We start from the raw sequence: 18,465 nt of genomic DNA on the forward strand, positions 1-18,465 counted from the left end.
ACATGGGTGTAAGCTGGCAGGTTGTGTAGAGTGGCTGCCACTAGGCAGAAAGAGAGTTAGGAAACCCTGTGTGCAGGAGCTCATCATTGGTCTCATTAGTTAATGCTCAACTCAGCTGGTGTGGGTGAGAGGAAGCTAATGGAAGGAGAAGGATTGGTAGTGGTAGCTGAAGCCAGGGATTGATTAGGCAGGTGGGAAGGAGTCCCAGGTGTCAGTTCAGGAGAGAGAAGCAGAAGGAGAGAAGCAGTGCAGGCTGAAAACCCTTGGGCAGGGAGGTCCCTAAAGTACTGGCAGTTGCAGGCTGAAAACTCTTGGGCAGGGAGGTCCCTAAAGTACTCAAGCAGGCTGACATTCCTTGGGTGAGAGGAAGTCCCAAAAGTATTGAATTCACTGTGAAGCTGATGCAGGGGAAAACCCTTGGGTAGAAGGAGTCCCTAAAATATTGAACTCTCCTGAAGGTAAAGAGGATAGAAGCTAGAACTGCTGCTTGGTGACTGAACTGTGATGATGAACTGAAGAACTGTTTGTCTTGGGAATTGAATTACTGTTTATTGTGCACTGGATAAAGAGCCCAGACTGGAGCCTGTAAGCCTGTATTGAATCCTGGTATGTGCTATGCTGCTGTTGGAACTGTGTACTAGAACCTGCATGGAATAAAAGTCCTTAAGATTGAAGTTATTGGTGGACATCTATTTCTTCATTGTACCGGGAGCCTGTGGCTGGAGGAGATTGTTCTATCCAGTTTTTCCTACATAAGCACACAACTATGGAACGCACTACCAAACGTCACGAAAACAATGCACGACCTAACAATCTTTCTGAAATTATTAAAAGCCAATCCGTTCGAAAAGACATACCATAACGACCCCAAACCTAAACACCGGAACCCACAATACAACGAAACTCATACAAGACCTGACAATACTTAACCCTTCCTCCTTGACTACCCAATGTACTTTACCAATGGTCCTTAATGCAATTAATGCATGTACTCTATCACTTATGATCCTTAATGCATTACCACTCTGTATTTCACATTTTGGAATTGTTGAACACCATCACGGTATTATGTAAGCCACATTGAGCCTGCAAATAGGTGGGAAAATGTGGAATACAAATGCAATAAATAAATAAGCAATTATCACCAAACTGGATGGGCCTATTATTCTCTCTTTTTTTTTTTTTTTTTAAAATTTATATGAAGTCTTTATTGAACATTTGCGCCATACATTCTGCCCAAGATACATATCGTCAATGCACTGATACATGTATAGACAGGCAACAGGAAATATAACAAAATGTTAACTATATTATGTCTACAGTTAGTAGTCCTCAATTGACTTCAACAATTTTTTACGTTTTTTTACAGAATGACTCAGCAATACCCCTTCCCCCCCATCCCAACCCTCCCCCCCTCGCCACCTTATAGGTTGATTCATTATACACGTCCATTTGTATATTTGCTCAAACATAGTTCTAGTTTGTGGTAACTTCATTAAGAGAGAGTTTCCAGGTCGACTGCCATAAGATAGCGTGCTATAAAATGTTCCTCCTCCCAATGAAGTTATGTCTGTAAGACTGCCTCTGTTTGCTTCTGAAAACATTATAAATGCTGTCTTGAACAAAAACTGAGGTTTATTTGGCAAGGTCAAAAAGCTTCCTTACAATGGAAGATACTGAGGTAAGATTTGACTGGCGGAAGGGCATGGAGTATTGTACTTCACCTTGTCTGGAACAGGGCCTGTCCCACCCAGTGACGCTCAGCTATGTGTTAAATGCATCAGCAAATTGTCTGTTGGGTATGATCAAAAGTAGTGTTTTGTGTTTGGGAGTGGATCTGGGGAAAAACTTGAAGTGGGAAATGCAGAGTTTCTAGCAGAAATGTCCACAATAGTGTTAAAACAGTGGGTGAAATGAGGGCTTACCATGCTTAAGCATTTGGTAAATGAGGGTGGCAGAAAGTACTCATTTGTATATTTGAAAGAACAATATAAATAATTTTGTGGATAGGAGTTTTTCTGGACTTGTATTAGAATCCAGCTATTAGATTGTAAGCTGTTTTGAGCAGGGACTGTCTTTTCTTCATGTTCAATTGTAAAACGCTGCGTACGACTGGTAGCGCTATAGAAATGATTTATAGTAGTAGTAGTAATTTTGGGAGGAGAGAACTAAATATATCAACATACTAAATTTGCAAGTTCCTTTGGGGCTCATTTTCAAAGCACTTAGACTTACAAAGTTCCATAGGTTACTATGGAACTTTGTGAGTCTAAGTGCTTTGAAAATGAGCCCCATATATATGTAACTTTGTAAGTCTAAGTTCTTTGAAAATATGCCTCTTTGTCTCTCAAATCATATTGTTTGGAGATTTTGCAGTGACGAAAGATGAGTGGGAATTATTTTATTATGTTAGTGCTGTCATGGAAGTTACTTTCGGTCATTGGAGAGACTGAAGGATCATGAAATCTCAGTCAATGGCAGCATGTGCTATATGAAATAATGACGGAACAACTGAGGGTTGGGAGGCAATTCCCACTGCATTGGAGGTGTTCAAAGAGAAAATAAATTGTGGGAACCTGTTTTGCTTTCAGTGCACGAGAGTGAAGTTGGGTATTGTGGAATTGAGTCTGAAGTGACAGTGATTGCCTGAGACAGTATTCAAGTGTAACCAGAATCTGCTTCCAAGTCTGTGTAAGAGTTAACTGACATCAGGAAGTGATATGTGATTGATGTGAATGGAAAGGGAATAGCTTTTGCTTAACAAGAAAGTGCTGTTCTGAAATAGGAAAAACAGGATATGCTGATACTGTTTAGAACTGAGTGGATATTGTCACAGGTCGGTTTTGTTGTAGCAATCTCTCATGTAACATATGGGCAGCTTCAAAAACTGGAAATGCTAGCATTTTAAATAAGGTGATTATTTCCAGAGTTTTTGACCACAGTAAATTTGGTGGTCGAGATAATTTGAGAAATCAACTTCAGTTTAACTGGTGTGTTGCACAGTACACTTAAAAGGTCAAGCTTCATTATATATGTTTTATTTAAGGACTCTTTATCTGCTGTCATGTTTCTGTGGTACTTACTCCAGGGCAAATCTCTGGCTGTTGGGTAAGGATGTGATGCTGCTGGTGAAGGATATTAGCACTGAACCCTTCATTTGGTCAGACCACTTGCCCATACATATGATGCTAGCGCACCAGGAGATGAATTCAGGTCAGAGGTATTGGAGATTTAACGATAACCATTTGGTAGACCCAAACAACATGAAGCAACTGGGAAAAGTTTTGAAGGAGTACATTCAAGATTGTAAGGATATCACCCCACTAATATTCTGAGAGGGCTTAAATGCGGTATTGCGGGTGAAAATAATTACATTAGGAACTTATAGGAATTAGGGAACATAAGCATTGCCATACTGGGGCTCAGATGCACTAAGATCCCCGTTAAGAATCCATTCGTATTTTCAAATCGGTAACAATTACCAATTTGGAAATGGATTCCCAAAGAGAATTGCATGCTAATAGCTGCTCGTTGATTTTGTGACCCAGCTCATTTGCATGAGAAATGGGGGGAAGCCAGTCGGCAAACTGAGCATATGCAGAGCAGCCCATCGCTAAGCGTGTCTGCTCTGTCCATGCTACAGATGGCTCTCATAGACGCAGACAAGCTGCGTGTATGAGAGCCAGCGTAGCTTCTATTTCTCCCCCCCCCCAAAAAAAAAAAAAAAAACAAGCTGGCAGCCTGCACTCTTCTGGGTGGGGGGGGGGGGGGGGGAATCTGCTGATGCTGAAAGCCTGGAGTTAGCAATCTGCTGCCCTCTTCAGCGTAAAAGGCGGGAGGAGAGAGAGACAGCGGAAACACCTGCAGCCCTCAGGAAGAGCAGCCCCCACTCCCTGGGTTCTTTCTCGTGGACTCCAGGGTTTTCTTATCTCATCTGCCGCCCCTGCTTCCTTTCCAGAGGGCAGGACAGGGCAGCAGCAGCACAGGAACTCCTGTGGCTCTCCATCACCTCAATGGTTTTTCTGCTGTTTACTTAAGCATTCTGGCTTGCAGTTTCTCTATCTGACTGGCCCTGGACAGCTGGAGCAGGATCCTTTCCTCCAATCTGAGACTTACCAGCTCCCTACAGCCTTTCAGGTTGGATTTTGTCACACTTTTTTTGTGTTCTGGTTTAAAGCAGTCCATTCTGTTACAATGCATTTGCCTGCAGCATACTGTGCTCTGATATTTTGTTGTGTGAAGCTCATTCAAATTTAACAGGATGTCTGGAGCTGTTAGGACTGACAGCTCCAGACCTCCTGTTAACTCTTCCATGGTAAAGCTAAGGACTGCTTATGTGCATCGGGTCAGAAAATGGCTGTGAATGCACATTTGTATAGTAATTAGCTCATTATAATAACTTTTCATTTTGTTTTTGTTAGCTGCTACCTTAATAGGAAAAAAGCTTGGAGGACCCTTTTGTGCATGTCTAATTTTATTCCTTGCTCGCTAAACCGGCTAGAACTGGTATAAAAACCACCTTGTTGGCTCATTAGGTTTCGTGCATCTGGGCCTGGGACAGACTGAAGGTCCATCAAGCCCAGTATCCTGTTTTCAACAGTGGCCAATGCAGGTCACAAGTACCTGGCAAGATCACAAAACAGTACAATACATTATATACTGCTTATCCTAGAAATAAGCAGTGGATTTTCCCCAAATCCATCTTAATAATGGCTTATGGACTTTTTTTTTTTTTTAAGGAAGATATCCAAACCTTTTTTAAACCCTGGTAAGCTCACTGCTTTTACCATATTTTCTGGCAACAAATTCCAAAGCTTAATTACACGTTGAGTGAAGAAATATTTTCTCAGATTTGTTTTAAATTACTACATTGTAGCTTCATTGCTAGTCCTAGTATTTACCCATTCCACTCTAGTTATTATTTTATAGACTTCTATTTATTTATTTGCACATTTATACTCCACTTTTTTCCACATGGATGCAGACTCAAAGTGGCTTACAAGGGTGTACAATACAATTACATGAAATTACATGACATGAAATATCATATGTCCCCCCACCTTTAGCCACATATTTGTTCACCCTTTCAAAGAAATGTAGTAGATTGATTCAAGATTTCCCTTCATTAAATCCATGTTGACTTTCTCATTAATCCATACTTTTGAATATTCTCTGTAATTTGTTCTTTATAATATTTCTTTACCGTTTTGCCCGGCTTTGACCAGGCTCACTGGTCTATAATTTTCCGCCCTCCAATCTAATCTTGTTTTTAAAGATAAATTACATATTACTAACAATAGCTCTGCAAGTTCATTTTTCAAATCTGTCAATACTCTGGGATGAATACCATCCAGTCCAGGTGATTTGCTACTGTTCAACTTGTCAAGTTGCACCATATATCTTCCAGGTACATAGAGACTTCAGTTTCTCTGACTCATTAGCTTTGAATACCATTTCTGGCACTGGTATCTCTCCCACATTTTCCTCAGTGAAGACCGAAGCAAAGAATTCATTTAATCTGTCCACTATGGCCTTGCCTTCTCTTAATGCCCCTTTTACCCCTCAGTCATCTAGCAGCCCAACTGATTCTTTTGCCAGCTTTTTGCTTTTAATATACCTAAAAAAAGCTTTTACTATGCGTTTTTGCCTCTAACACAATCTTATTTTCAAAGTCTTTTTCTTCTTTATCAGTACTTTACATTTGATTTGCCAGTCATTATGCTGTTTCCCAATATTTTCAGTCTGATCCTTCTTCTATATTCTGAAGGATTTTCTTTTAGTTCTAATAGCTTCCTTCACCTCGCTTTCTAACCAATGCCGGCTGTCGTTTGGTCTTCTTTCCTCCTCCTTTTTTAAATACATGGAATATATTTGGCCTGGTCTTCCAGGATGGTATTTTGAATAGGCATCCACGCCTGATGCAAATTTCTGACAATTTGCAGCTGCTCCTCTAAGCCTTTTTTTTTTCACCATACTTCGTATTTTATTATAGTTTCCTTTTTTAAAAGTTAAATTCTAACATATCAGATTTCCTGTGTGTACTCCAGAGCTTATATCAAATCTGATCATGTTATGATCACTGTTATCAAGGGTCCCCCAGCACCATTACCTCCTGAACCAGATCTTTCGCTTCACTAAGGACTAGGTCTAGAATGTTCCTCCTCTTGTTGGCTCGTGAACCAGCGGCTCCATAAAGCAAGTCCTTGATTTCATGAAGGAATTTTACCTTCCCTAGCATGTCCTGGTGTTATATTTACCCAGTCAATATTGGGGTAATTGAAATCACCCATTATTGTGTTGCCCAGTTTGTGTTGGCCTCCCCAATTTCTGATAAACATTTGTGCATCTTAGCCAGGTGGATGGTAATACATTCCTTTATCGCTATTCTTCTCCCCTTTACACACTGAATTTCAATCCATATGGATTCTAAGGTATTTCGTGTCCTGCAGAATTTTTAGTGTATTCGATTCAATGCTCTTGTTAACATATACTACTACCCCTTCACCAATCTATCACTGTGATATATAATTGTATCCTGATATGACAGTGTCCCACTGGTCTTGGTGATGCCTATTATAGCTGGGTTTTTTTTTTCATTTAGTGCAATATATTATAACTATCCCACCTTATTTCTTAGGCTTCTGGCATTTCCATATAGACATTTCAGACTATGTATGTTTGTTCCTGTTTACATTTTGCCCAGCAGTTGACAGTGATGATGTGCAATCTTGAAAAACTGTCTGCTTTTTATTTAAAGACACCTTTTCTACCATGGTCTCTATTGCAACCTCACTATGGGGATACCCTGTCTTCCCTGTTTTGGGGATATCTTTGAAAGATACCTGTTCTGAACCATGCGCTTTTTAGCGACTGTCAGCCTTCCTCCAGGTCTATCTCCTTTTTAAATGCCGATGCCAGCAGCCTGATCTCACCCTGGTTAAGGTGGAGCCCATCTTTTTGGAATAGGCTCCCCCTTCCCCAGAATGTTGTCTAGTTCCTAACAAATCTAAAACCCTCCACGCACCATCACCTCATCCACGCATTGAGACTCCAGAGCTCTGCCTGTCTCTTGGGCCCTGAGTGTGGAACAGGGAGCATTTCTGAAAATACTACCCTGGAGGATATGGTTTTTTGCTTTCTACCAAGGAGCCTAAATTTGGCTTCCAGGACTTCCCTTCCACATTTTCCTATGTCATTGGTACCTACATGTACAAAGACAACCGGCTCCTCCCCAGCACTATCGAAAATCTTATCTGGATCACGTGTGAGGTCTGCCACCTTCGCACCAGGAAGGCAATGACCAGGCGATCCTCATGTCCAGCAGCCACCCAGATATCTATCTACATGCCTAATAATCAAATCGCCAACTACAACAGCTGTCCTAACCCTTCTCTCTTCAGATGCTCCTGGAGCACATCCTTGGTGCTAGAGGATATTGCATCCCCATTTTTATTTTTTTTAAGGACTACTGGGGGAGGCAGATCAGTTTTTCACCCTGTTGCTGAGAAGGAAACCATGTGGGCCATAATTAGAAATGGAATGGAAAACAAAACTGAGAATATTATAATGCCTTTGTATTGATCCATGGTGCAACCACACCTTGAATACTATGTGCACTTCTGGTCACTGCATCTCAAAAAAGTTATAGCGGAATTAGAAAAAGTACAGAGAAGGGCTACTACAGTGATAAAGGTATGGGATGACTTCACTGTGAGGAAAGTCTAAGAGGCTAGTGCTCTTTAGCTGAAGGGAGATATGATGGAAGTATAAAATATTGAATGGAATGGAACAGGTAGATGTGATTTTTGCTTGTTTACTCTTTTCAAAAATACAAGGACTAGGGGGCAAAGAATGAAGCTATTAAAGAGTAAGTTTAAAACTGGATTAAATATTTCTTCACTCAGTGTTTAATTAAACTCTGGAAATTCATTGCTAGAGAATGTGGTAAAAGTGCTTACCTTAGCAGCGTTTAAAAAAGGCTTGAATAATTTACTGAAAAAAAGTCCATAATCAACTAAAATGGATTTGGGAAAATCCACTGCTTATTTCTAGGATAAGCAGCATAAAATCTGTTTTACTGTTTTGGGATCTTGCCAGGTACTTGTGGACTTGATGGACCTTTGGTATGTCCCAGTATGGCAGTGCTTGAAGTGCAAGAGTAAACTAGTAGGGCTGTAATACTATCCACCAGAGCAGAATGGACAGACAGATGAAGAAATGTTTACAGAAATTAGGAAAGTTGGCAAATTGGGCAGCATGTAATAATGGGTGATTTCAGCATTCAGATAAGTAGTTTGGACACTTTGCCAGCTTTAGTACTGTTCTTGCCATTGGAGCTGCTGTTTTGGATTAAACTTGCACTTCTGAAAGATTTAGTGACTGGGACTATTGTTTCCTATTTATGCGGTATAATTCACTGCTGTTTGCAACTTTTGGAATTTAGTGGAGTGTGTTTTTTTTTTTGATGATTGAAGGTGAGGTTCCCACTATTATTGGCTGCAGCTATATGTTTGAAGCTCTGTTATTTCTGACGTCTTTTTTTTTTCTCTACAATGTTTTGGCTTTGCAAGGCAGTCATTTAGTGCCCTTAATAGAGGAGAGGTCATTTTTCATCTGAATTCTTTCTGCATTTACCCCAATATTGACTGGATAAACGCTACATCAAGCAGCTCTAGGAGGTAAAATTCTTAGAAATAATAGACTGCTTCTTGGAGCAACTGGTCCAAGAACTGATAAGAGGGGAGATATTTTAGATCTAGTCTTTAGTGGAATGCTGGGTAAGTCTGATTTCTGTGGTAAGTAAATTAATGGAAACACTTTTAAAACAGAATAGTAAAGTTTCTGGAATCCAGTGGATTACAGGTCCCGAGGTAACAAGGTTTCACAACAGGCAGGCCTTGTCAGACAAATCTGATCAGTTTCTTTGATTGGGTGACCAGAGATTTTGATTGAGAGAGAGTGCTTAATGTGGTGTATTTATGTTTTAGCAAAGCCTTTGACTTGGTTCTGGATAGACTAATAAATAAACTGAGTGCCATTGGTATGGGCCCTAAAGTGACTGACTGGATTAGGAACTAGTTGAGTGGAAGGCGATAAGAGGGTAAATGGAGCTCATTCTGAGGAAAAGGATGTTACCAGTGGTGTGCCTCCAGGTTTGGGTCTGTTCTTAACATTTTTGTAAGCAATATTGCTGAAGGGCTGTTGGGTAAGGTTTTCCTCTTCACACATGATACCAAAATCTGCAGTAGGGTAGACACCCTGATGGCGTGGATAACATGAGGAAGGACTTAGCGATGCTGGAGGAATGATCTAGAATTTGGCAGCTTAGGTTTAATGCTAAAAAATGCAGGGCCATGCATTTGACTCCAAAAACCTGAGGGAACGGTACAGTTTAGGGACGACAGGTGGAGGAGTGGCCTAGTGGTTAGGGTGGTGGACTTTGGTCCTGGGGAACTGAGGAACTGAGTTCGATTCCCACTTCAGGCACAGGCAGCTCCTTGTGACTCTGGGCAAGTCACTTAACCCTCCATTCATTGCCCCATGTAAACCGCATTGAGCCTGCCATGAGTGGGAAAGCGCGGGGTACAAAATGTAACTAACAAAAAAAAAAAAAAATCATATGTGGTTATCTTACGGTGACCAAACAGGTATAAAAGGTGATGGCAAAAGCTAGAAAGATACTTGGGTGCATAGGGAGAGGAATGGCCAGTAGGAAAAAGGAGGTGATGATGCCCCTGTATGAAACTCTGTTGAGACATCATTTAGAATATTGTGTACAATTCTGAAGACCGCATTTTCAAAATGATATAAACGGGTTGGAGTTAGTCAGTGGTCTTCATCATAAAGCATATGGCAAGAGACTTAAAATTCTCAATATGTATACTTTAGAAGCAAGGTGGGAGAGGAGAGATATGATAGACATTTAAATGCCTATGCACAGGAGGCAAGTCTTTCAATTGAAAGGAAGCTCTAGAATTTTTTTTTTTTTTTGGGGGGGGGGGGAGGGCGGCATATGATGAAGGTGAAAAGGGATAGATTCAGAAGTCACCTGAGGAAATACCACTTGTCACAGAAAGGGTAGTGAATTGTGGAATGGCTTCCCAGTGGAAGTAGTGGAGATAAAAACTGTATCTGAATTCAAGAGAGCTTGGGACAAGTACATAGGATCTCTAAGGGAGTAGATGGATGGAAGGATTGACTGGATAGTGTAAGGTACTTTTTATATCAGATCATCACACACAAAAGCAATTATTCTGGACTTGTTTGTTCAGGGGAATGATAGTACTTAATTGGCCCTTTGCTAGCTAGTTAGCTGTACCCATGAAAGGAACAATGCCACAGATGAAATGTTATTAGGTAGAAAAATAATATAGCAAATGCAGAGCTAAATTACAAAAATAGACTTGTGCTACCAAAAATATATTATCACTAAAATATATACAAAGAAATATGATTAGACAAAGACTATAAATAAGTAATCACACAACTAATCACAATACTGATGTCCTACTGATATGAGAACTTACATATCTCTTTTGCCAAATACACATTTAGCTAATAATTCACTGACCACCAATCCTGACAACCAATCTGTCACAGATAAACCGTGAACTAACTAGTCCCTGACCATGGGTAGTATATCCTGTTATCTTACCTTACCATCTTTAGGGCAGACTTTCAATGGTAAAGAATTGGATTCCTCCTCTGAGACTTAAGCTGAAGCCCCAGCGAGTCTCTCAGTCCAGAATAAAGTCTGTCTGTATTCTGGATACAGATAGCACAGTCTTTTGGGTTAGGCCTTGTATTGTAGCTGAGCTAACCTTGTCAGTTTGTTACAAGGTATGCAATTCACTGGTGTGTTTAGAAAATCATTCTCTCGTTCCTCTGAGTCATCTATTCTCCAACAAGTCTTCTGTTCTTCCCTTTTTTTTCTCTTCTTCCTCTTCAGTCCAACATTGGCATCTTTCTGGGTCAGATGATACCTGTGGACCAATCACAGATGGTGTAATAATGTCCAGCCAAATTCGTGGTCATGAAGAGAGGCTTTGTAATTAGCACAGAAACTGTTATCAGACAGTAGCAGATGGTAGCTAACCTCCTTCTTGATTCTCATTAAAAACTTGGAGCCATGGTTTCTGTGAGGTATGCTCCTCCTCTCTTACCAGGAGATAACTGGAGGCTAGTTTGCAGTAAACATGTCCTTGGATGAAGTTGTCATGGTATGCCCAGCAGTAATTTTTCTTTTGTGAAAAGCTGGTTTCTGATGGTTACAGATATATTCAGGGCACAGGTTGTAGAATCCATATTGTTATAAGAGAATGGTTCATGCTTGTGTAGGCCCCAGACCAGCAAAGGTGAGATAACAGGTAAATACTCCTACAATAGGCCATATGGTCTTTATCTGCATATATTTTTTTTCTTTTTGTTTTCTAATCCTGTTGATTAATCAACCAGTATAATTAGGCATTCAGCCATCACTTCTGACTCGGAATCAAGGGCAGATGTTACACACTAGTCTCACCAGTTTGTCCCTCACAGCTTAGAGATTGAGCAGGACCTAACAGATTCACTTCCTTTATCTGAACAAGTAATGCAGATTCTACTAGTGTCAGGAAACCAGTCACATATATTACTGTAAGTGGCACCATTTCTCCATTTAGGCTGAGGTGCAAAACAATAGTGTTCTTCATGCTCTCTTGGATCTGAGACATCAGTCTGTCTACATTTAGCAGCCATTTCAGCTTACCACTAATTTTATCATGGAAAGCTCCTAGCTACTCTCCTAATTGTCTCCCTTTTTATGAGAGGCCTCATGAATATCAAATCATGGGTGAGGACCCCACTACCAGCATGGGATCTCAATGTTTTCCTCATTAGACTCATGGATTACTCTTTTGAACCTTAGACACCAGCTTCATTAAAGCATGTTGCCTGGAAAACAACTTTTCTAATTGCTATTGCCACAGCGAGAAAAGTTAGTGAACTCCAAGCATTAGTTCACTATCCACTTTACACTTAATTTTTCCACAGTAGCACAGTCCTCCATACACATGCAAAATTCATTCCTAAGGTAGTTTAAGCTTTCCATGCCCACCTTCTTTCCTCTGCCTCATTCATTGCAGGCAGTTTATTTACCCACCAAAAGGGTCACAAATCATCTCAACTCTTAGTCACTTTCAGTCCAGAAAATCCCAGAACATTGGTCTCTAAGCAGACATTGTTGAATTGGACCTCTGATTGTAATTTTTTCTGTTACACAGTCAAACCTTACACCATCCAGGTGTATAGTCCACATCAACTTGGAGGGAAAGCAACCTTTTAGGACAGCATCCATTATGGATATCTGCAAAACAACCCCATGGATTTCAGTCCCTAGCATTATTGCCTTGATCCTGTGTTGGTGCAAGATGCAGCATATGGCCTTCACAATTTCTTTTCCTGTTAACCTCTTGTATTTATTTATTTTTTCCACTTTAAATTTTTTTATTGTAATAATTCTGTAACAGTAATTTTCGCAAAGAGCATATCCTGCTCACATTTGCCCATGCAGGGGCCATCATTTGCAGGACTATAACATCTTGAACTAGCTTATCAACTATATACACTTCTCTACAACACGTTATCAAAATAGTCCCATAAACAGTATCCGCTCCCCAGACAGACCGTGCGCCCATAGTATACACCATCATGTCTTCCGCCCCACTGACCACATCCAACCCCTGCTCAACTTGAGGAATGCCCCCTGATTCTTTGGGACACGCTCTCTCTCCCCCTCCCTTTCCCCCTCCCCCTCCCACTTTCCCCAAACCCACCCACTTCCTATAATAGTCTACCATCCTAAGTATTTATTATTTTTTTTATTATTTATTTATAACAAATGAAATCTCTTACAAGTTGCACTTGAATCATGAAATACAGAGGAAAAATAAAAAGAATAGTTCCAAGCTCTCTTCCTTAGACCTCAAAAAAGAGTAGGGGGAGTGAAATAAAGTTAAGGAGGTCAAAATAAGGTAAAAGATAAAAGAAACAGCTTAACCCAATTAAACTCACATAGCTTTAACCAGTTGTTTCTCTCAGTACACCAGAAAGTTTCTTTATATTCAAAAAAAATTCTCAATTGCTCTGGTACAAAAAAGATACCTAAATAGCAAACTAGACATTTACATGGGTATGGAAGTAAAAACGATGCACTTAAAGCCCTCGTTTCTAAGAGCCAAGAATAACTTTCTTCTGTCTTGTGTAACCTTTGGGTATATCCATATTCTATGTCCACAAAATGGTATATGAGAGTTCTTAAAGTACAATCTCATCACAGCATTGGGGTCTTGTTCAAATACAAATGAGACAATTAATGTCCCTCGGTTAGAAACATCAAACAGAGTCCTCCAGTAATGCAGAAAGATCTTGAATTCCAGTTTCAATATCTTGTGTCTGGGCTACATCTCCAGAACCCACAGGCCCGAGAGTCAGGCCCTAACCTTTCATATTCTGCGTAATATATCATTATCCAATATATACCTCCAGGCCACTAAGTAACATTCAAGGGGTCCTCAGCAAAGAACTAACATCAGTGTGCTTGTATTTTCCTCATAATTGTATGGAGAGAGAGCAAATTTGCTTACCTGTAACAGAGGTTCTCTGTAGATGACAAGGAAATGCAGCCACGCTTAAACTCCACCCCCCAATCCTCTCAAAGCAAAAAAAAAAAATCAAACAACCCTTAGACCTCTGCTCTTTTAATGGACTAAAGGGGAGGAAGGAGGCTGAGGCAGTGCAGAAACCCCCAGCACACTTGGAAACAGCTTTTCAGATGTGTATGAACTGAAGAACTAATCTGGCACCCGAGACTCCAGATGTCACCTCAGTGTGGCTACATTTCCTTGTTGTCTACAGAGCAGCCCTGTTGCAGGTGGACAACTTTGTTTTCAGACCAATATGCTCATTTCAGTGATAGCTTTTTAAGTCCTCTTGAACTAATATATTCAAGACCTTGTGCACAGGCAGGAGTTCATTCTCCTTCCCCCTCTCAACTATAATCACTAGTGGACAGAGGGGAAGTGTAAAACATGGTGCAAGTGACGTATGATACTGAGAATCTGAGGTTAGATCGAGGTGTCATGGTTTGAGATGTCTACCTTCCCCTCAGATTATTAACATGGTCTTTACAATGTTGATTTATAGCTGACCACAAGAGTATAAATTCAGGTTGGAAATCTAATGTAATACTAGTGTACGTGTATGTAACTCACCTTGAGCTACTACTGATAAAGGTGTAAGCAAAATCCCCCCCAAGTAATCCTAGTCTTCCACGTGGCTGAACATACCTGCACTACTTATCCATTATTATATTTAAATTTTCTCATACACCTGTTCATTCATAACTTTTCCACAACATGAGTTAGAATCTCAGGAGAACAAATCAATTTTCTTTCAATCCTATTTCGAACCAAATTTTACCTACCAGTGAAAATTGATTCCTGTGAAGACTGATGTATGGCTCCTTATTTGAGCACGTCCATTATTATTTTCCACTGATCAACAGGACAGAGTCTGGCGATTAGGTGATATGTAACGGCACTGGACACAGCAGTTCTCCAGAGATCAGAACTGCTGTCAAATTCTGAGCTTGTATAGGCCTTTCCATTCACAGCACACTTCAGAATTGTGTTTTTCTGTTCTGGTGAATGTACTTGTACAGTTTCGTTTTGAATAACTTTCTTCTACTTGTGTGGCTTTTTTCATTTAAGAGGAAAGTATTGCTTATTTTCATTGTTCTTTTCCTTCTACCATGGGTTGATCTCTTGTTCTCTAGTATCTCTTTTCGGGTGCACAGTAGCATTTCCTTGACCCTGTTCACTGTGTTCTGCTTTTTTTTTTTTTTTTTTTTTTTTGCAGTTCCTCCCTCCCTTTTATATTCTTACTTAGGTAAATTTTGGTCATTTGCTTCCCTATTCCTTATATATTTGTAAACTAGTTCCTTTTGTATATTTCCTGGCCCCATGTTTTATTTCTTAACTTTGTAAACCACGTAGATGTATCTGCTATTTGCGGAAGATAAAACAAATAGGCGGACCTTGTTTAAAAAAAAAAAAAAAAAAAAAAGGTCTTTATTGATGAATTAAAAGCTCCCAGAGATTCAACATAAAATGCTCAACATGGCCAAACTTTCTCCTTTGCTCTGTCTTTTTTTCATTTTCCATCTTTTCTATTCTTTAGGTTTGGGTATTTATAATATTTTGTGGTGTACCTATGTTAATCTGATGGCTCTGCGAATTTGTTTTATGGCGGCATGCTATTTTCCTTGGGTGGGGGAGGGAGGGAAATCCATTCATGCATTCATTTAATTTGTTCTAAAAGATACTGGGTGAAAGTAAAACCTCAAATTACCTCAGCTCTCCCAGATGATACAGGGAGTCTGCTGAAGGAGGTCTTTTCTGCTTGGAGCTTGATTGTAGCGCTGAGCTTCGTCTCCTCTTCCTTTTAAGGTCTGTTTTGTTGCTGAAGTGGTATGTATGTATGTGTGTGTATGGATTTTTTTTTCTGGCCTTGGGTAATTTTTAAAGGAAAAGGTATATCTGCCCAATACTCATCTCAGGTAGTGTTTCACTTCTACTGGAAACATACTATCACTTGGACAGTGAAGGCAAATGATATAAGACAGTGAGTCATTCTCAAGCCTGTTGTAGATCATCTTGGAGATGTTGGTAGGAGTCTATTTCCTTCTGAATTTCAGAAGGATTATAGCTCTGTTGTGCATCCTGATCAGGCACAGTGACCTGCAGGCATTTAGTTCAATGAGATGAACCATACCAGCGAGCCCACTCCATGAGGATGCAGGAGTCTTTAGAGGTTAATGGCAGGGCAGAGCCTTTGTTTCCATTGCACCTGTTCCTCAGAAGAGGCTATGATTTTGGATGCAGGCGCTCTGAAAGCTATTGTGACTTCCTCATGCCCCAGTCTGGTTGAAGGTTAGGTCTGTCCTACCTGTCTGGACTGAACTGATGTAGATAAGAAAGAAGTGAAAGTTTAAGCTTGTCTCTTCATGTACTCTCCTATTCTTGCTAGACTTGTCCAGAATTCACTCAATGGAGCCATTATAAAGACATCAGTCTGACAAAATATTAAAAAAAAAAAATGTTGTGATTTTTGTCTAGTCCTATTCTTGGTATAGCTCATTTTTGTGTTGGTGACCATAGTGTCCGATTGTAGGGGTGAGTGGAAAGCCTTTGGTTGCCTTAGCTTTTCAATAGGGGGTATAGTCATGCTGAACTTGGCACCAGACCCCTGTAAGGGTTGTGAAGTAAATGCTGAGCATTATTTTACATGTCAGTCTGCTGCCACTAGGATATAACCTTATGCTCTTTACTTGAGTTTTTTTTTTAAGAAGTTGCTGAACAATCTTGTAGATCCAAAATAAAGCAGTGAAACTTTTTTATTATACAAGTGAAAGTATGGTAAAGCTGCTCTTTTACTTTTGTCTTTACATTGGTTACCAGTTTCTGCTTGTGTTGAGCTTAAACTGCTTTATCATTTAAGATCTTATATTGTTATGTTTGTTTGTCAACGTAATGCTATAAACCAGAAAGAGTTCCTCTCATTTGAGAATCAAGTATAATTTACCTCTCTGTTATGTGTTAGGAAGAAAAACCTTCAAAGATAAATGATTTCTGGAAATGGGACTGGGGACTTGGGAGTATTTTGTTACCTTTAGTGTGGTTGGGAAATAAATTACCAAAGCTTTATAATTATCAATGTGGTTAATTTTGTAATTGTGTTAGATTTTATGTTCTATTTTTGTTTTATATTTCTGATTTTTATGGTAATTGTTTTGATTTCTTGATTGTATATATTGATCTTATTGTAAGCTGCCCAGAGCTTTTGGGTGAAGTGGTACATGAAAATATTATTGTTCAGACTTGTCTGGTGGAACTGAAGGGACAGTAAGAGGTGAGTTTACACTTATTTTTATCCACAGGTAGATGTCATTAATAAGCCCAATTTTCGACCTGGGCTAGAAGGTGGCAATTCTGATGAAGAGCACTCTGGTAGGATGGAAATAGCCAGTGATACTGAACTGGATTACAGAAGATCAGCTGAAGGTGAAATCAACACAGCTATGCTGGGTAGGTATATTTAGTAAGCAATTTCTCAGTAACCATATTTAAGCTGGACTTGAAAGTTTATTACTATGTCTGTGTCAACGAGCATAAAAAGCTGTATACTTTGGAACTGATTTTCTGGCATTGTTCTGAGAAAATAGATAAGTATTGGTTGTGCTACCTTTTTTTTCCTCCAAGAACAAGCAGGACATATAAAGTAACATAGTAGATGACGGCAGAAAAAGACCTGCACTGTCCATCCAGTCTGCCCAACAAGATAAACTCATAAGTGCTACTTTTTGTGTATACCTTACCTTGATTTGCATCTGCCATTGTCAGGGCAAGTCTGCCCAGCACTAGCCCCGCCTCCCTCCACTGGCTCTGCCACCCAATCTTGGCTAAGCTTCTGAGGATCCCTTCCTTCTGAACAGGATTCCTTTATGTTTATCCCACGCATGTTTGAATTCCGTTACCGTTTTCATCTCCACCACCTCCCGCGGGAGGGCATTCCAATTATCCACCACTCTCTCCGTGAAAAAATACTTCCTGACATTTTTCCTGAGTCTGCCCACCTTCAATCTCATTTCATGTCCTCTCATTCTACTGCCTTCCCATCTCCGGAAAAGGTTCGTTTGCAGATTTTACCTTTTAAATAATTGAACGTCTGTATCATATCACCCCCGTTTCTCCTTTCCTCCAGGGTATACATGTTCAGGTCAGCAAGGCTCTCCTCATACGTCTTGTAACGCAAATCCCATACCATTCTCGTAGCTTTTCCTTGCACCGCTTCTATTCTTTTTACATCCTTAGCAAGATACGGCCTCCAAAACTGAACACAATACTCCAGGTGAGGCCTCACCAACGACTTATACAGGGACATTAAAACTTCTTTTCTTCTGCTAGTCACACCTCTCTCAATACAGCCTAGCAACCTTCTAGCTACGGCCACCACCTTGTCACACTGTTTCGTCGCCTTCAGATCCTCAGATATTATCACCCCAAGATCCCTCTCCCCGTCCGTACATATCAGACTCTCACCGCCTAACACATACGTCTCTCGTGGATTTCTACTCCCTAACTACATCACTTTTTGCATTTCTTTGCATTGAATTTTAATTGCCAAACCTTAGACCATTCTTGCTTTTCCCCTTTAGGCCTGAGCACTTCAGTTGGGTAGATTCTTCCCCTTTTTTTCTGCCATCATTAAGCCATTTGATTTTGCAGCGGCTTTGTTGTAGCTTTTTCCTACTGTCAGTCAAAATTTGGAGGTTTCTAGTGTTCCAGATGTTGCAAAGTCATATCCTGCACAGATCCACACAATTGTTGCTGTTTGTGTCTGGGACCTGAACATAAAGTTTCTCTTTTC

General features: G+C 40.1%; 1 protein-coding gene across 1 annotated transcript in view; it reads left to right on the forward strand.

Annotated features, from left to right (window-relative positions):
• CEP192 (centrosomal protein 192) overlaps nucleotides 1-18,465 on the forward strand; it is a 459,635-nt gene that overhangs the window by 68,759 nt on the left and 372,411 nt on the right. The window contains 1 exon segment of the mRNA XM_030212468.1: nucleotides 16,976-17,123. Coding sequence (XP_030068328.1) covers nucleotides 16,976-17,123 — 148 coding nt within the window.

This window comes from Microcaecilia unicolor, chromosome 1 (genome assembly GCF_901765095.1).
Source record: "Microcaecilia unicolor chromosome 1, aMicUni1.1, whole genome shotgun sequence".
Taxonomy (NCBI): Eukaryota; Metazoa; Chordata; class Amphibia; order Gymnophiona; family Siphonopidae; genus Microcaecilia; species Microcaecilia unicolor.